Source organism: Chiloscyllium plagiosum, unplaced genomic scaffold (genome assembly GCF_037043375.1).
Source record: "Chiloscyllium plagiosum isolate Xiang-an unplaced genomic scaffold, Cpla_swu_hap1 HiC_scaffold_31, whole genome shotgun sequence".
Taxonomy (NCBI): Eukaryota; Metazoa; Chordata; class Chondrichthyes; order Orectolobiformes; family Hemiscylliidae; genus Chiloscyllium; species Chiloscyllium plagiosum.
In genome coordinates, this window is record NW_028270169.1 from 31,667 (window position 1) to 51,883 (window position 20,217).

A 20,217-nucleotide genomic window follows, 5' to 3' on the forward strand; every position below is an offset into this window, starting at 1 on the left:
TGGGTTAGAGAGGGGTGTTCACTCTAAGCTATGATGCTATATGGCATGAATGTCCTTGGGCAAGCAGAGCACAAGTCAGTCCCTCTTAATCTCCATGCATGCATTAAAGAGGGAGTTGGGAAAGCATAAGCACTTTGTCAGCATCAGTGGCCTGCTGCAGTGTTCCAATGAGGCTGAATACAAGCTGGAAGAACATTTCATTTTCCGCTTGGGATACTTATAGCCTTCAGGATTCAACATTGAGTTCAATAATCTTAGAGCATGAACACCCTCCTTTCATGTCTTTTTACCCACTCACTCATAGTCTCCATTATCATCAATATAGCTTTTTTACCCCATGGCTAAACATCAACAATCCTTTTGTCTGCTTAACTTTTCTTCTCTCTCTGTCTGGACTTCATCTCCACCTATCTGCTCATGTCTCTCTTCTCTCCATGTCCACCTCCCACTCCCACCTCATTAACATAGCTACCTTTTTTCCCAGCCACTATCAATTCTGAAGAAGGATCACTGGATTCAAAACACTAAATTCTGTTTTCTCTCCACAGATGCTGCCAGACCTACTGAGTTGCTCCAGCAATTTCTGTTTTTGTTTCAGATCTCTGAGCTGGAAGTTCTGGGAAGCACCAAGATAGATAAGTCCCCAGGACAAGACCAGATATATCCAAGATTACTATGGGAAGCAAGGAATGAGATTGCTGCGCCTCTGTTACTACTCCATGGGAGTAGTACTGGATGATTGGAGGGAGGCAAATGTTCCTCTGTTCAAGAAAGGGAATAGGGAAAGCTCTGGGAATTATAGACCATTCAGTGTTATGTCTGTGGTCGGCAAGATACTGGAAAGGATTCTGAGAGATAGGATTTATGACTATTTGAAAAAACATAGTTTGATTAAAGATAGTCAGCATGGCTTTATGAGGAGTAGGTCATGCATCACAAAGCTGAAAATGTGTTGCTGGAAAAGCGCAGCAGGTCAGGCAGCATCCAGGGAACAGGAGAATCGACGTTTCGGGCATAAGTCCTTCTTCAGGCTTATGCCCGAAACGTCGATTCTCCTGTTCCCTGGATGCTGCCTGACCTGCTGCGCTTTTCCAGCAATACATTTTCAGCTCTGATCTCCAGCATCTGCAGACCTCACTTTCTCCTCATGCATCACAAACCCAATTGAGTTCTTTGAGGATGTGACAAAACAAGTTGATGAAGGCCGAGCAGTGGATGTGGTATATATGGATTTCAGTAAGGCATTTGATAAGGTTCCCTATGGTAGGCTCATTCAGAACATTAGGAGGAATGGGACATAGGGAAACTTGGCCATCTGGATATGGAACTGGCTGTCCGAAAGAAGACAACGAGTTGGAGTGAATGGAAAGTATTCCGCCTGGAGGTTGCTGACCAATGGTGTCCTGCAGGGATCTGTTCTTGCGCATCTGCTCTCTGTAGTTTTTATATATGACTTGGACAAAGAAGTGGAAGGTTGGGTTAGTAAGTTTGCTGATTACACAAAGGTCAGTGGTATTGTAGATAGTGTTGAGGGCTGTTGCAGGTTACAAATGACATTGACAGGATGCAGAGCTGGGCTGAGAAGTGGTAGATGGAGTTGAGGAGAAAGTGAGGTCTGCAGACGCTGGAGATCAAAGCTGAAACTTTATTGCTGGAACAGCACAGCAGGTCAGGCAGCATCTAGGGAACAGAAGATTCGACGTTTCGGGCACATTAGATGGAGTTGAACCTGGATAAATGTGAAGTGATTTATTTTGGAAGAAAAATTTGAATGCTGGATACAGGGTTAAAGACAGGATTCTTGTCAGTGTGGAGGAACAGAGGGATCTTGGGATCTACATACATAGATCCCTCAAAGTTGCCACCACAATGATAGGGTTTTTAAGGCATTTTGGCTTTCATTAACAGGGTGATTGAGTTTAACAGCCGCAAGGTTTGGCTGCAGCTCTATAAAACCCTGGTTAGACAATGGTTTTGTCAATGGTAGGTCGTGTCTCATAAACCTCATTGAGTTTTTTGAGAAGGTGACCAAGCATGGAGATTAGGGTAGGGCAGTTGACGTGGTGTACATGGACTTCAGTAAAGCCTTTGATAAGGTTCCACATGGTAGGTTATTGGAGAAAATGCAGAGGCATGGGATTGAGGGTGATTTAGCAGTTTGGATTAGAAACTGGCTTTCTGAAAGAAGACAGCGAATGGTGGTTGGTGGAAAATATTCAGTTTGGAGTCCGGTTACTAGTGGTGTGCCACAAGGATCTGTTTTGGAACCACTGCTATTTGTCATTTTTATAAATGACTTAGATGCAGGCATAGGTGGATGGGTTTATAAGTTTGCAGATGATTCTAAAGTCAGTGGAGTAGTAGACAGTGTGGAAGAATGTTGCAGGTTGCAGGGGGACTTGGGTAAACTGCAGAATTGGGCTGAGAGGTGGCAAATGGAGTTCAATGCAGCTAAATGTGAGGTGATGCACTTTGGGAAGAATAACAGGAAGGCAGAGTACTGGGTCAATGGAAAGATTCTTGGTAGTGTGGATGTGCAGAGGGATCTTGGAGTCCATGTGCATAGATCCCTGAAAGTTGCCACCCAGGTGGATAATGCTGTTAAGAAGGCATACGGTGTGTTAGGTTTCATTCGTAGAGGATTGAGTTCCGGAGGGACAATGTCATGCTGCAACTATAAAAAACGCTGGTGCGGCCACACTTGGAATGTTGTATACAGTTCGGGTTGGGAAGGATGTGGAAGCACTGGAAAAAGTGCATATGAGATTTACCAGGATATTGCCTGGTCTGGAGGGAATGTCTTATGAGGAAAGGCTGAGAGGCTTGAGTCTCTTCTCATTGGAAAGATGAAGGCTACAAGGGGATTTGATGGAGACACATTAGATGATCAGAGGATTAGATAAGGTAGACAGTGAAAGTCTTTTTCCTAGGATGATGACATTAACTTGTACGAGGGGGCATAACTAAAAGTTGAGGAGTGATAGATTTAAGACAGATGTCAGAGGCAGGTTCTTTACTCAGAGAGTGGTAAGGGCATGAAATGCCCTGCCTGCCCATGTAGTTAACTCAGCCATATTAGGAAGATTTAAATAATCCTTGGATAAGCACATGGATGATGATGGGATAGTGTAGGGGAATGAACTTAGATTAGTTCACAGGTCGGCGCAACATCGAGGGCTGAAGGGCCTGTTCTGCGCTATATTGTTCTATGTTCTAGGCCTTTGGAATACTGTGTCCAGTTCTGGTCGCCTCATCATAGGAAGGATGTAGATGCTTTAGAGAGGGTGTAGAGGTGATTTACCAGGATGCTGCCTGGATTGGAGGGCTTATCTTATAAAAAGAGGTTAACTGAGCTAGAGCTTTTCACACTGGAGAAAAGAAGAAAGAGACATGAATTGATAAAGGTGTATAAGGTAATGAGAGGCATAGATAGAGCAGACAGCCAGAGACTTTTCCCCAGGGCAGGAATGGCAGAAGGGTCATAATTTTAAGGTGCTTGGAGGAAGGTAAAGAGGAGATGTCAGAGGTAGGTTCTTTATGCAGAGAGTGGTGGGTGCAGGGAATGCACTGACAGCAGTGGTAGTAAAGTCAGGGACATTTAGGTGACTGCTGGACAAGCACATGGACAGCAACAAATTGAGGGGTGTGTAGGTTAGGTTGACCTTAAATTAAGATAAATGCTCAGCACAACATCGTGGACCAAAGGGCCTGTACTGTGCTGTACTGTTCTATGTTCTATCTTCAGCATCCATGGTTCTTTGTTTTATATCATCATTTTATTTTTGTGCCAGATACACTGAAAGTTTCATGCCAATATATTTTAAGTGCAGATTGTGAAGTAAATGGATTTTGTGCTTTACCTTAACATTGTGATGTATGTCTTTAGCATCAGATGTTTCCTGATATAGCTTCTCATCAAAGACAACAACGCCTGAGATCACAATATCAGCCCTGTCCTTCACAATCTGAAGAAGGAAAGATAAATTTATAAAAGAGTCATATATTTGAGAATTGGAGTGAGAATCAGTACAACATAATAGGTACTAACAAATTTGACTATTCAACATAGCAACATTCAACAACTTCAACTATATTTAACTTAAATTACAATCTTCTCACTGATTGATGTGATTCATTCATGCCAGATTCAAAGAGACAGCAAAAAAGTAGAAATTCATGCATAAAGCTATGATACCTAGTATAATGTGGTCCACACTCAAGAGTGGATACCTGTACAAAAGTGTCACCAGTGTTCAGTATTTGATATTTGTTGAACTTTGTGCAGCATTGGATCCTATTGCCACAGTGAAATGCATACTGAGTATTGGAGTTCTAGATTTTAGTACTCATACACCCAATATTGGATATCTGTACCATACAACCCAGGGCAATCAACATTAAATACTTTTACAAAAATGCCTCCCATACTTAGTATTAGATACATGTACAAAACTGCCTAGTGTTAGGTACCTGTACTATGGTGCTTGCACTCAGCAATGGATACCTTCACCAAAATGCCTATATAATCAGTACTAGAAAGCTGAATTATAATTTCTACATATTCAGCACTGGATATCTGTGAAATAGTGTCTGCACACTCTGTACTGAATACGTGTCATTGTGCTCAGCAATTCATATACCTTTATCCATATGTTCAATTAATATCTCAAGATTTCAGAGATTCACAAGGATTTTAGAGTAAATCTATCATTAAGTGCAAACATCAGTTTCCACTTTCCCTTTCTGAATCCTTTGCTTGCCCAGAAGGCACCATCCTATTGTATTTAAAAGCTGACATTTTTCCACAAAGACCAATGAGCATCATCCACCTTCAAGCAACTGTAAAACTGTCTGTTTGATTCAAAAAAGACCTACATTTCTAATTCTGACATTCAGCACTAAATACCTATATCAGTGTTCAGCTCTAGATATAGGTAACTTAGATTCTAGCAGTTTTCATTATAAAGTTAGCTTGGAAATGCTGGGATTGTTCTGCTTGGAGGAAAGGATCCTGAGGGACAATTATAGAAGCATACACAATTACAGGTTTAGATCAGGCAGAGAAGGAAGGGTACTTCCCAATATTTTTAATTTTTTGATTTCTTCATAGGATTTGGGTGTCACTAGCTGGGCCGACATTCTTTGCCAGTTCTTAATTGCCCTGGAGAAGTTGGTAGTGAGCTGCCTTCTTAAACTTAAACTTTTGCCACTGAAAATTGGTGGCGAAGGGAGTGAACGTTGAAAGTGATGGAAGTGGTACCAATCAAGCAGCCTGCTTTGTCCAAGCTTCAACTATCTTCACCAGAACATCAGAGGATGAGGGGCAACCTGATAGAAGTATATAAAATTATGAGAGGCATGGATAGGGTGGATAGTCAAAGTCTTTTTCCCAGGGTGTAAATGTTAAATACTAGCGACCATAAATTTAAGTTCAGAGGGGGAAGGCTTTTTGGACAGAGGGTAGATACCTGAAATGTGCTGCCTGGGGAGGTGTAGAAGTAGATACAATAGCAATGCTTAAGAGGCATTTAGACAGACACATGAACAGGCATGGAAAAGAGCGATATGGACCATGTGCTAGCAGATGGGATTAGTTTAAAATGGCATCATGGTTGGCACAGTGGCACAAAGGGCCTGTTCCTGTGTTGTATTGTTCTATGTTCAGGATGATGAAGCTTAGTCGGTGTTATTGGATCTGCACCCATCCAAGCAAACGGGGAGTATTGGACTCTGGACTATGCATTGTAGATGCTGCATTGGCATCATGGAGTCAGGAGTTGAGTTACTTATTGCAGAATTTCCAGCCTTTAACCTGCTCTTGAAGCCACTGTCTTTCTATAGAATCATAAAATCCCAGTGTAGAAGCAGGCCATTCAGCCCATCGAGTCCACAACAACCCTCTGAATAGCAGTACATTCAGACCACCCCTACTCTAGGTCTGCAACCCTGCATTTCCCATGGCTAATCCACTTAGACTACACATCTTTGCAGGAAACCAGAGCATCCAGAGGAAACCCATGCAAACACAGAGAACATGTGCAAACTCCACACAGACAGTCATCAGAGGGTGGAATTAACCTGGGTCCCTGGTGCGATGAGGCAGCAGTGTTAACCACTAAGCCATCATGCTGCCATATGACTGCCTAGTTCTGTTTCTGTTCAATGATTACATCCAGAACATTGATAGTGGGAGGATTCAATGATGAATGTTGAACATTACAGGGATGGTTAGATTCTTTTCTTCAATCTTTGTTTGGGCTAGGTATAGTTTAGATCAGGAATTGGCTAGCTGCAAGAAGACAGAAGGTGGTGGTTGGTGGGAAATATTCATCCTGGAGTTCAATTACTAGTGGGGTGCCACAAGGATCTGTTTTGGGTCCACTATTGTTTGTCATTTTTAGAAATGACCTGGGGATGAGAGTATAGAAGGATGGGTTAGTAAATTTGCGGATGACACTAAGGTCAGTAGAGTTGTGGATAGTGACGAAGGACGTTGTAGGTTACAGAGAGACATAGATAAGCTGCAGAGCTGGGCTGAGAGGTGGCAAATGGAGTTTAATAGACAATTGACAATAGATGCAGAAGTAGGCCATCTGGCCCTTCGAGCTAGCACCACCATTCATTATGATCATGGCTGATCATCCACAATCAGTACCCTATTCCTGCCTTATCCCTATAACCAATCTGGAAAAGTATGATTTGATTCACTTTGGAAGAAGTAATGGGAATGCAGAGTACTGGGCTAATGGTAAGATTCTTTGATAGTGTAGATGAGCACAGAGGTCTCGGTGTCCAGGTACATAGATCCTTAAAAGTTGCCACCCAGGTTGATAGGGTGGTTAAGAAGGCATATTGTGTGTTAGCTTTTATTGGTAAAGGGATTAAGTTTCGGAACCAGGAGATCATACTGCAGCTGTACAAACTCTGGTGTGGCCACATTTGGAGTATTGCTTACAGTTCTGGTCAACGCATTATAGGAAGGATGTGGAAGCATTGGAAAGGGTTCAGAGTTGATTTACTAGGATGTTTTCTGGTATGGAGGGAAGGTCTTATGAGGAAAGTATGATGGACTTGAGGCTGTTTTCGTTAGAAAGAAGGTTGAGAAGTGACTTAATTGAGACATATAAGATAATCAGGGGGTTAGGTAGGTTGGACAGTGAGAGTCTTTTTCCTAGGATGGTGATGGCTAGCATGAGAAGACATAGCTTTAAATTGAGGGATGATAGATATAGGACAGATGTCAGAGGTAGTTTCTTTACACAGAGAGTAGCAGGGGCATGGAATGCACTGCTTGTAACAGTAGTAGACTCGCCAACTTTAAGGGCATTTAAATGATCATTGGATAGGCATATGGACAAGAATAGAATAATGTAGGTTAGATGGGCTTCAGATTGGTTTCACAGGTCGGCGCAACACCGAGGGCCAAAGGGCCTGTGCTGTGCTGTAATGTTCTACGTTCTATGTTGTAACTCCAACTAGTAGAGAAGTTTCCCACTGATACTCATTGACACCAGTTTTGCAAGGTCTATACAGTAAACTAACAAGTTTTTGCTGTTTGATTTTGTGTATCGCTGGACATCGGAGTGCATCTGGGAAAATTAATAAACAGTGAAAATTAACAAACAGTGAAATTCACAACTAATCTTGGAGGAACTGTTGGGCGAAGTTCACAGCACAGAATCAGATAAGTTAATTGCTGTTTTAAGTCTGTCCAAGAGAAAGGCTGCAGTAGTGAGTACAGTGGATTCTTTCATGATTATATGTTTTTGGAGATAAGTCTCTTGATTAAACTTAAAATATAAGCCATTGCTATTAATTTAACCTGGGGCAGTGTTTGTAGAGGAATAAGACGGTGTTATTTTCCGGGTCTGTAGATTGTGAAGGAGCAAAAATGGCCTTTGCAGTGATATGTGCTTCTTGTCAGATGTGGGAGTTTAAAGAGAGCTTAAGGGTTACTGCGGATTACATCTGCCATAAATGCTGTTGGATGCGGATCTTATCAGAGCGAATCTTATCAGAGCGAATGGATCAGTTGGACAGACAGATAGAAGCGATGAGGAATTTGCAACAGCAACAGTGTGTGATGGATGGCAGTTACAGGAAGGGGGGAAAGTCTCAGATACAGTCACAGAGGTGGGTTAACTCCAGGAAGGGTAAGAGAGGTCGGCACCTAGGGCAGGAGTCTTTTGTGGATATACCAATTTCAAACAGGTATGCTGTTTTGGAAATTTTAGGGGGTGATGGATTCTCTGGGGAACGTAGCACAAACAGCCAAGTTTTTGGTATTGAGACTGGCTCTAGTGCACGAAGGATATGCCGGCTTCCAAGAGATCAATTGTGTTAGGGGATTCTGTAGTCAGAGGTACAGACAGATGTTTCTGTGGCCAGCAGAGAAAAAGCAGAATGGTATGTTGTTTCCCTGGGGCCAGGATCAAGGATGTCTCAGAGAGGGTGCAGAATGTTCTCACGGGGGAGAGGGGCCAGCAGGAGGTCATTGACCACATTGGAACCAATGATGTAGGAAGGGAAATGGTTGAGATTCTGAAGGGAGATTACAGAGAGTTAGGCAGGAATTTAAAAAAGAGGTCCTCAAGGGTAGTAATATCTGAATTACTCCCAGGGCTACGAGCTAGTGAGGGCAGGAATAGGAGGATAGAGCAGAGCTGAAACTTTATTGCTGGAACAGCACAGCAGGTCAGGCAGCATCTAGGGAACAGAAGATTCGACGTTTCGGGCACATGCCCTTCTTCAGGAATGAGCAGAGAGTGTTCAGCAGGAGAAGATAAAAGGTAGGGAGGAGGGACTTGGAGGAGGGGCGTTGGAAATGTGATAGGTGGAAAGAGGTCAAGGTGAGGGTGATAGGTCGGAGTAGGGTGGAGGCGGAGAGGTCAAGAAGAAGACTGCAGGTCAGGAAGGCGGTGCCGGGCTGGAGGGATTCGGCTGAGACAAGGTGGGGGGAGGGGGGGATGAAGAAACTGGTGAAGTCCAAGTTCATCCCCTGTGGTTGGAGGGTTCCCAGTCGGAAGATAAGACGCTCCTCCTCCGACCGTCGCGTTGTTGTGGTTTGGCGGTGGATGAGTCCAATGACCTGCATATCCTCGGTGGAGTGGGAGGGGGAGTTGAAATGCTGTGCTACAGGGTGATTGGGTTGGTTCGTCCGGGTGGCCCAGAGGTGCTCTCTGAATCGCTCCGCAAGTAGGCGGCCTGTCTCCCCAATATAGAGGAGGCCACACCGGCTGCAGCGGATGCAGTAGATAATGTGGGTGGAGGTGCAGGTGAATCTGTGGCGGATATGGAAGTTTCCTTTGGGGCCTTGGAGAGAAGTGAGGGGGGAGGTGTGGGCGCAAGTGTTGCACCTCCTGCGGTTGCAAGGGAAGGTGCCGGGAGTGGAGGTTGGGTTGGTGGGGGGTATGGATCTGACAAGGGAGTCGCGGAGGGAGTGGTCTCTACGGAAAGCTGATAGAGGAGGGGAGGGAAATATATCCTTGGTGGTGGGGTCCGTTTGGAGGTGGCGGAAGTGACGGCGGATGATGCGCTGTACATGGAGATTGGTGGGGTGGTAGGTGAGGACCAGTGGGGTTCTGTCCTGGTGGCGGTTGGAGCGGGAGTGGAGGAGATGCGGTGGAGGGCATCGTCGATCACGTCGGGGGTTCAAAATACGCACAACACAGACGGCCTCCTTCTTCAAAGACCGCAATTTCCCCCCCGACGTGATCGACGATGCCCTCCACCGCATCTCCTCCACTTCCCGCTCCTCCGCCCTTGAGCCCCGCCCCTCCAACCAGAACTGCTTGGGAGGATTTAAACTAGTAAGGTGGGGGGGGGAGGGGGGACCCAGGGAGATAGTGAGGAAAGAGATCGATCTGAGAAGGGTGCAACTGAGAACAGAAGTGAGTCAGGGCAGGCAGGTACAAGGTAGGACTAATAAATTAAACTGCATTTATTTCAATGCAAGGGGCCTAACAGGGAAGGCAGATGAACTCAGGGCATGGTTAGGAACATGGGACTGGAATATCATAGCAATTACAGAAATATGGCTCAGGGATGGGCAGGACTGGCAGCTTAATGTTCCAGGTTACAAATGCTACAGGATGGATAGAAAGGGAGGCAAGAGAGGAGGGGGAGTGGTATTTTTGATAAGGGATAGCATTACAGCAGTGCTGAGGGAGGATATTCCTGGAAATACATCCAGGGAAGTTATTTGGGTGGAACTGAGAAATAAGAAAGGGATGATCACCTTATTGGGATTGTATTATAGACCCCCCAATAGTCAGAGGGAAATTGAGAAATAAACTTGGAAGGAGATCTCAACTACCTGTAAGAATAATAGGGTAGTTATGGTAGGGGATTTTAACTTTCCAAACATCGACTGGGACTGCCATAGTGTTAAAGGTTGAGATGGAGAGGAATTTCTTAAGTGTGTACAAGACAATTTTCTGATTCAGTATGTGGATGTACGTACTAGTGAAGGTGCAAAACTTGACTTACTCTTGGGAAATAAGGCAGGGCAGGTGACTGAGGTGTCAGTGGGGGAGCACTTTGGGGCCAGCGACCATAATTCTATTCATTTTAAAATAGTGATGGAAAAGGATAGAACAGATCTAAAAGTTGAAGTTCTAAATTGGAGAAAGGCCAATTTTGATGGTATTAGGCAAGAACTTTCGAAAGCTGATTGGAGGTAGATGTTCGTAGGTAAAGGGACGGCTGGAAAATGGGAAGCCTTCAGAAATGAGATAATGAGAATCCAGAGAAAGTATATTCCTGTCAGGGTGAAAGGGAAGGCTGGTAGACATAGGGAATGCTGGATGACTAAAGAAATTGAGGGCTTGGTTAAGAAAAAGAAGGAAGCATATGTCAGGATAGATCAAGTGAATCCTTAGAAGAGTATAAAGAAAGTAGGAGTATACTGAAGAGGGAAATCAGGAGGGCAAAATAGGGACATGAGATAGCTTTGGCAAATAGAATTAAGGAGAATCTAAAGGATTTTACAAATATATTAAGGACAAAAGGATAACTAGGGAGAGAAGAGGGCCCCTCAAAGATCAGCAAGGCGGTCTTTGTGTGTAGCCACAGAAAATGGGGGAGATACTAAATGAATATTTTGCATCAGTATTTACTGTGGAAAAGGATATGGAAGATGTAGACAATAAGGAAATAGATGGTGACATCTTGCAAAATGTCCAGATTACAGAGGAGGAAGTGCTGGATGTCTTGAAACGGTTAAAGGTGGATAAATCCCCAGGACCTGATCAGGTGTACCCGAGAACTCTGTGGGAAGCTAGAGAAGTGATTGCTGGGCCTCTTGCTGAGATATTTGTATCATCGATAGTCACAGGTGAGGCGCCGGAAGACTTGAGGTTGGCAAACGTGGTTTTTTTTTTCTCTCTTCACAAAAAGAGCGGGAGCAGCAGAGGAAGTGACGACAAACAGAGGGGCAGCCGGGAAGGAGAACTGTGAGCATAAATACTCACCCTTTAATCACCAACGGTCATTTGAGTGGGAGCAGTGGCCGAGTAAAGGCGAACCTGGGAGACTACAGCTAAGGTAAGACAGTTTGTTTCAAAATTACTTACCTGTAGCGGGCAGCGGTGTTTTTTTTTCTCTCTTCACAAAAAGAGCGGGAGCAGCAGAGGAAGTGAAGGCAAACAGAGGGGCAGCCGGGAAGGAGAACTGTGAGTATAAATACTCACCCTTTAATCACCAACGGTCATTTGAGTGGGAGCAGCGGAAGTGAGGTTGGAGCGCATAGCTGGGCGGGAAGGTAAGTGATTAGTATTTGAGTGGGTGTGTTCTAGACCCCAGGTCCTACTTCCGTAGGGCCTCCCTCCCAACCTCCTCCTCTAACCTAACTTTAAAGTCCACAGGTAAGTGACTCAGTGTTATTGACTCAGTGTTCTTGTTTTTGGAGAAAGTGTACAGTCATGGCAGCGCAGGCGGTGGAATGTTCCTCCTGCAGGATGTTTGAGGTAGGGGTGACCACCGATACTCCTGCCGACTTCGTCTGCAGGAAATGCAGTCAGATCCTGATCCTCACCGAACGAGTAAGGGAACTGGAACTGGAGTTGGATGAACTGAGGATTATTCGAGAGGCTGAGAGGGTGATTGATAGAAGCTACAGGGACATAGTTACACCGGAGAACAGAGGTAGCTGGGTAACAGTTAGAGGTGGGAAGGGGAAGAAGCAGGCAGTGCAGGGTTCCCCTGTGGTCGTTCCCCTAAAAAATAAGTATACAGCTTTGGAAACTGTTGGGGGGGACAGCGTTGCAGGTGTAAGCTGCATGGAAGGGGTCTGTGGCTCTGAGACTCAGAAGGGAAAGGGGGAGAGGAGGAGAGCGCTAGTTATAGGGGACTCTCTAGTTAGAGGGACGGACAGGCGGTTCTGTGGACATGGGCGAGACTCACGGATGGTTTGTTGCCTCCCGGGTGCTAGGGTCCGAGACGTCTCAGACCGTGTCTTCAGAATCCTTAAGGGGGAGGGTGTGCAGCCAGAAGTCGTGGTACACATTGGCACCAACGACATAGGTAGGAAGAGGGGTGGGGAGGTCATTCAAGAGCTCAAGGAGTTAGGCTGGAAGCTAAAAGCTAGGACAGACAGAGTCGTCATCTCTGGGTTGTTGCCGGTGTCACGTGACAGTGAGGCAAAGAATAGGGAGAGAATGCAGTTGAACACGTGGCTGCAAGGCTGGTGTAGGAGGGAGGGCTTCAGATATTTGGACAATTGGACTGCATTCTGGGGAAGGTGGGACCTGTACAAACAGGACGGGTTGCACCTGAACCAGAAGGGCACCAATATCCTGGGGGGTAGGTTTGCTAGCACTCTTCGGGGGGGTTTAAACTAATTTGGCAGGGGGATGGGATCCGGACTTGTAGTCCAGCAAGTAAGCTAGCTGTGTGTCAGGATGCCCAAGACTGTAGGGAGGCTGTGGAGAAGGTAGCACTGACAGGGACTACTTGCGGACACAGAGATGGGCTCAAGTGCGTATACTTCAACGCAAGGAGTATCAGAAATAAGGTGGGTGAACTTAAGGCGTGGATCGGTACCTGGGACTACGATGTTGTGGCCATCACGGAAACGTGGATAGATGAGGGACAGGAATGGCTGTTGGAGGTTCCTGGTTACAGGTGTTTCAGTAAGATTAGGGAGGGTGGGAAAAAAGGAGGGGGGGTGGCATTGCTAATTAGAAATGGTATAACGGCTGCAGAAAGGAAGTTTGAGGGGGATCTGCCTCTGGAGGTAGTATGGGCTGAAGTCAGAAATAGGAAAGGTGCAGTCACCTTGTTGGGTGTTTACTATAGGCCCCCCAATAGCAGCAGAGATGTGGAGAAACAGATTGGGAAACAGATTTTGGAAAGGTGCAGAAGCCACAGGGTCGTAGTCATGGGCGACTTCAACTTCCCAAATATTGATTGGAAGCTCTTTAGATCAAGTAGATTGGATGGGGCGGTGTTTGTGCAGTGTGTCCATGAAGCTTTTCTAACGCAGTATGTAGATTGTCCAACCAGAGGGGAGGCCATATTGGATTTGGTACTCGGTAATGAACCGGGACAAGTGGTGGGCTTGTTAGTGGGTGAACATTTTGGTGATGGTGACCACAATTCTGTGACTTTCACATTGGTTATGGAGAGAGATAGGTGCGCACAACAAGGTAGATTTTATAATTGGGGGAAGGGAAATTACGATGCTGTAAGGCAGGATTTGAGGAGAATACGTTGGGAGCATAGGCTGTCAGGGAAGGATGTGGTTGAAATGTGGAACTTTTTCAAAGAGCAGATACGACGTGTCCATGATATGTATGTACCTATCAGGCAGGAAAGAAATGGTCGTGTGAGGGAGCCTTGGTTGACGAGAGAGGTTGAATGTCTGGTAAAGAGGAAGAAGGAGGCTTACATAAGGTTGAGGAAACAGGATTCAGACAGAGCAGTGGAGGGATATAGGATAGCCAGAAGGGACCTGAAGAAAGGGATTAGGAGAGCTAAGAGAGGGCATGAAAAATCGTTGGCGGATAGGATCAAGGATAACCCCAAGGCATTTTATGCGTATGTGAGAAACCTGAGAATGATGAGAACGAGGGTAAGTCCGATCAAGGACAGTAGTGGGAGACTGTGTATTGAGTCGGAAGAGATAGGAGAGGTCTTGAACAAGTACTTCTCTTCAGTATTTACGAACGAGAGGGACCGTATTGTAGAAGAGGAGAGTGTGAAATGGACTGGTAAGCTAGAAGAGATACCTGTTAGGAAGGAAGATGTGTTGGACATTTTGAACAACTTGAAGATAGACAAGTCCCCCGGGCCTGACGGGATATATCCTAGGATTATGTGGGAAGCAAGAGAGGAAATTGCAGTACCGTTGGCAATGATCTTCTCGTCTTCACTGGCAACGGGGGTGGTACCAGGGGACTGGAGAGTAGCGAATGTTGTGCCCCTGTTCAAAAAAGGGAATAGGGATAACCCCGGGAATTACAGGCCTGTTAGTCTTACTTCTGTGGTAGGCAAAGTAATGGAAAGGGTACTGAGGGATAGGATTTATGAGTATCTGGAAAGACACTGCTTGATTAGGGACAGCCAGCACGGATTTGTGAAGGGTAGGTCTTGCCTTACAAGTCTTATTGAATTCTTCGAGGAGGTGACCAAGCATGTGGATGAGGGTAGAGCAGTGGATGTAGTGTAGATGGATTTTAGTAAGGCATTTGATAAGGTTCCCCATGGTAGGCTTATGCGGAAAGTCAGGAGGCATGGGATAGAGGGAAATTTGGCCAATTGGATAGAAAACTGGCTAACCGGTCGAAGGCAGAGAGTGGTGGTAGATGGTAAATATTCAGCCTGGAGCCCAGTTACAAGTGGAGTTCCGCAGGGATCAGTTCTGGGTCCTCTGCTGTTTGTAATTTTTATTAATGACTTAGATGAGGGAGTCGAAGGGTGGGTCAGTAAATTTGCAGATGATACGAAGATAGGTGGAGTTGTGGACAGTGAGGAGAGCTGTTGTCGGCTGCAGAGGGACTTAGATATGATGCAGAGCTGGGCTGAGGAGTGGCAGATAGAGTTCAACCCTGCCAAGTGTGAGGTTGTCCATTTTGGAAGAACATATAAGAATGTGGAATACAGGGTTAATGGTAGGGTTCTAAGTCAGGTGGAGGAACAGAGGGATCTTGGGGTCTATGTACATAGATCTTTGAAGGTTGCCACTCAGCTGGATAGAGTTTGTAAGAAGGCCTATGGAGTATTATCGTTCATTAGCAGAGGGATTGAATTCAAGAGTCGTGAAGTGATGTTGCAGCTGTACAGGACTTTGGTTAGGCCACAGTTGGAGTACTGTGTGCAGTTCTGGTCGCCTCACTTTAGGAAAGATGTGGAAGCTTTGGAGAGGGTGCAGAGAAGATTTACCAGGATGTTGCCTGGAATGGAGAGGAAGTCGTACGAGGATAGGTTGAGAGTTCTCGGCCTTTTCTCGTTGGAACGGCGAAGGATGAGGGGTGACTTGATAGAGGTTTATAAGATGATCAGAGGAATAGATAGAGTAGACAGTCAGAAACTTTTTCCCCGGGTACAACAGAGTGTTACAAGGGGACATAAATTTAAGGTGAAGGGTGGAAGGTATAGGGGAGATGTCAGGGGTGGGTTCTTTACCCAGAGAGTGGTGGGGGCATGGAATGCGCTGCCCGTGGGAGTGGTAGAGTCGGAATCATTGGCGACCTTCAAGTGGCATTTGGATAGGTACATGGATGGGTACTTAATCTAGGTTAGAAGTTCGGCACAACATCGTGGGCCGAAGGGCCTGTTCTGTGCTGTATTGTTCTATGTTCTATGTTCTATGTTCTATGTTCTATGTTCTATAGATTGGTGAGCCAGACCTCGGTGGTGGGCAGATTGTTGGAGGGAATCCTGAGGGACAGGATGTACATGTATTTGGAAAGGCAAGGTCTGATTAGGGATAGTCAACATGGCTTTGTGCGTGGGAAATCATGTCTCACAAACTTGATTGAGTTTTTTGAAGAAGTAACAAAGAAGATTGATGAGAGCAGAGCAGTAGATATGATCTATGTGGACTTCAGTAAGGCGTTCAACAAGGTTCCCCATGGGAGACTGATTAGCAAGCTTAGATCTCATGGAATACAGGGAGAACGAGCCATTTGGATACAGAACTGGCTCAAAGGTAGAAGACAGAGGGTGGTGGTGGAGGGTTGTTTTTCAGACTGGAGGCCTGTGACCAGTGGAGTGCCACAAGGATCGCTGCTGGGCCCTCTACTTTTTGTCATTTACATAAATGATTTGGATGTGAGCATAAGAGGTACACTTAGTAAGTTTGCAGGTGACACCAAAATTGGAGGTGTAGTGGACAGCGAAGGGGGTTTCCTCAGATTACAACAGGATCTGGACCAGATGGGCCAATGGGCTGAGAAGTGGCAGATGGAATTTAATTCAGATAAATGTGAGGTGCTGCATTTTGGGAAAGCAAATCTTAGCAGGACTTATACACTTAATGGTAAGGTCCTAGGGACAGTTGCTGAACAAAGAGACCTTGGAGTGCAGGTTCATAGCTCCTTGAAAGTGGAGTCGCAGGTAGATAGGATAGTAAAGAAGGCATTTGGTATGCTTTCCTTTATTGATCAGAGTATTGAGTACAGGAGTTGGGAGGTCATGTTGCGGCTGTACAGGACATTGGTCAGGCCACTGCTGGAATATTGCGTGCAATTCTGGTCTCCTTCCTATCAGAAAGATGTTGTGAAACTTGAAATGGCTCAGAAAAGATTTACAAGGATGTTGCCAAGGTTGGAGAATCTGAGCTACAGGGAGAGGCTGAACAGGCTGGGGCTGTTTTCCCTGGAGCGTCAGAGGCTGAGGGGTGACCTTACAGAAGTTTACAAAATTATGAGGGGCATGGATAAGATAAATATACAAAGTCTTTTCCCTGGGATCGGGGAGTCCAGAACTAGAGGGCATAGGTTTAGGGTGAGAGGGGAAAGATATAAAAGAGACTTAAGGGGCAACTTTTTCATGCAGAGGGTGGTACGTGTATGGAATGAGCTGCCGGAGGATGTGGTGGAGGCTGGTACAATTTCAACATTTAAGAGGCATTTGGATGGGTATATGAATAGAAAGGGTTTGGAGGGATATGGCAGGTGGGACTAGATTGGGTTGGGATATCTGGTCGGCATGGACGGGTTGGACCGAAGGGTCTGTTTCCACGCTGTACATCCCTATGACTCTATGACTCTATCAGATAGAACTATTCCACAGGAATAGGTCTAAGACTGCAGTCACATCCCATTGTGAACGGTCGTGGAGAAATTCATAGTTCAGTGGAGGAGGAGGGTCCGCAAATATGCCCATCTTCAGCGATGGGGTAGCCCAACACACCAATGTGAATGTTAAAACTTGAGCATTTGCCACAACTTCAGAAAAATGCCAAAAATGTCATTCATCTGAGCCCCTTCCAGAGAGTCCCAACATCACAGCCTTCAGGCAACTAGATTCACTCCACATGACATCAGGAAATGGTTGGAAGCACTGGATACTACAAAGACTACAAGCCCCGACAACATTCTAGAAATAGTGTGAAGATTTGTGCTCAAGGACTTGTGCTCCCCTAGCCAAGCAGTTCCAGTACAGTTATAACACTGGCATCTACTTGATAATGTGATAAATGTCCCAGGTATGTCCTGCACAGAAAAAGCAGAACAAATACAAACTAGCCAATTACTGCACCATCAGTCGAGTAAAGCGCTAGAAACCTGCTGGTTACTATTTACCGGAAACTGAACTAGTAATATAAATACTATGGGTCAGAACAGGTCAGAGGCTTGGAATCATGCAATGGGTAACTCATTCCTGACTCCCCAAAGCCTACCCACCACCTACAACGTGGCTACAAGGAAGGTTCAGGAGGGAGGGTTTTGGGCTCCTGGATAATTAGGGCTCTTTCTGGAGTAGGCGGGACCTTTACAAACAGGATGGACTTCACCTGAACCAGAAGGATACCAATATCCTGGGGGGAAAATTTGCTAATGTTCTTCCAGTGGATTTAAACTAATTCAGCAGGGGAACGGGAACCAAAATTGTAGTTCGAGTATACAGGAGGTTGCGAGTAGTGAGGTCAGAAATAGGGTCATATAAAATAACCAGAGGGTTAGATGGGGTGGACAGTGAGAGCCTTTTTCCTCAGATGGTGATGGCTAGCACGAGGGGACATAGCTTTAAATTGAGGGGTGATAGATATAGGGCAAATGTCAGAGGTAGTTTCTTTACTCAGAGAGTAGTGGGGGCATGGAACGCACTGCCTGCAACAGCAGTAGACTTGCCAACTTTAAGGGCATTTAAATGGTCGTTGGATAGGCATATGGGCAAGAATGGAATAGAGTAGCTTATGGCCTTCAGATTGGTTTCACAGGTCAGCGCAACATCGAGGACTGAAGGACCTATACTGCGCCGTAATGTTCTATGTTTTATATACAAGGCACAAGTCAGGTGTGTGACCTTCAGGCAGCACTTTTCAAACCCATGATCACTACCATGGTTCAACACTGCTAACAAGCAGCACTTGCTTAGTAATAACTTGCTTACTAATGTTCATTTTGGCTTCTGCCAGAGCCACTTCACTCCTGACCTCATTGTAGTCTTGGTTCAAACATGGACAATAGAGCTGAATTCTGGAGGTGAAGTGTGAGTGACAGCCCTTTATCTGTTATGGACCAGGCCAGACCCCTTCAAAAAATTTCAAGAAGGTAGCTCAGACTCTAACTTTTCTAGTTGTTTTAGGCAGGTGTAGGGTGGACATTCCAGAAGTGATGCAGCTGGTCAAACCACTCAGTATTAAACAAACCAGAATTTATTTATAGACTACCGAATGAAATACAAGCAAAAGAAAACAGAATTTAGAATAACAGCTATTTGAAAACTCAACCAACACAATATGCTGCACAAATTAACAAAGAGCATTCTGATTTCCTGCAACATCCTGTAAACACATCCCTTGACAAAAAGGTAAATTCAAACACAGGTTCTTACAGGGAGAGAGAGCTTGCAGAGAGGATCAGCCAGGGATCATTGGCTACAACATGGTACCTCAATTTTCTCAGCAGCTTCTCAGGATCCCCAGCTAAGACTAAACCAAACTAGAAAATCTCTGAACTGGGAGAACTGGCCCCTCTCTTTTCATTGTGCAATTGCTTAAAAAAAAACTAAGAGCCCTTTTCCTTGATTGTTGTCTTAGACAGTATCTGTTAGCCATAATCAAAGTGGCCTATTCGTAGATAAATCAGAACCTCTGGCCTTTTACAATCCCTTTTGGGAAAAAAAACAAGGACCACATATCTTTGTTAAAGAAGCAGCATCATCACATATCAAGGCCACAATTGACTAATTATGACACCAAGGCTCCCTTGCAAAACTAGAGTAAATGAAAATGTGGGGGAAAACTCTTGCTGGTTAGTTACACCTGGTACAAAGGAAGTTGGCTGTGGCTATTGGAGGTCAGTCATCTCAGCTGCAAGTTATCTTGGTGTTCCTGGGGGTAGATATTTTCTAATCATAGAACATAGAACATAGAACAGTACAGCACAGAACAGGCCCTTCAGCCCACGATGTTGTACCGACCATTGATCCTCATGTATGCACCCTCAAATTTCTGTGACCATATGCATGTCCAGCAGTCTCTTAAATGTCCCCAATGACCTTGCTTCCACAACTGCTGCTGGCAATGCATTCCATGCTCTCACAACTCTCTGTGTAAAGAACCAGCCTCTGATATCCCCTCTATACTTTCCTCCAACTAGCTTAAAACTATGACCCCTCGTGTTAGCCATTTCTGCTCTGGGAAATAGTCTCTGGCTATCGACTCTATCTATGCCTCGCATTATCTTGCATACCTCAATTAGGTCCTCTCTCCTCCTCCTTTTCTCCAATGAGAAAGGTCCGAGCTCAGTCAACCTCTCTTCATAAGATAAGCCCTCCAGTCCAGGCAGCATCCTGGTAAACCTCCTCTGAACCCTCTCCAAAGCATCCACATCTTTCCAATAATAGGGCGACCAGAACTGGATGCAGTGTTCCAAGTGCGGTCTAACCAAAGTTTTATAGAGCTGCAATATGATCTCACGACTCTTAAACTCAATCCCCCTGTTAATGAAAGCCAAAACACCATATGCTTTCTTAACAACCCTGTCCACTTGGGTGGCCATTTTAAGGGATCTATGTACCTGCACACCAAGATCCCTCTGTTCCTCC

General features: G+C 45.2%; 1 protein-coding gene across 2 annotated transcripts in view; it reads right to left on the reverse strand.

Moving 5' to 3' along the window:
- LOC122561888 (integrin alpha-E-like) overlaps window positions 1–20,217 on the reverse strand; it is a 397,374-nt gene that overhangs the window by 12,968 nt on the left and 364,189 nt on the right. For both annotated transcript variants that reach the window (XM_043714220.2, XM_043714221.2), the window contains one exon: window positions 3,861–3,965. In XM_043714220.2, the coding sequence (XP_043570155.2) occupies window positions 3,861–3,965 (105 nt within the window). The remainder of the gene's footprint in view (window positions 1–3,860; window positions 3,966–20,217) is intronic.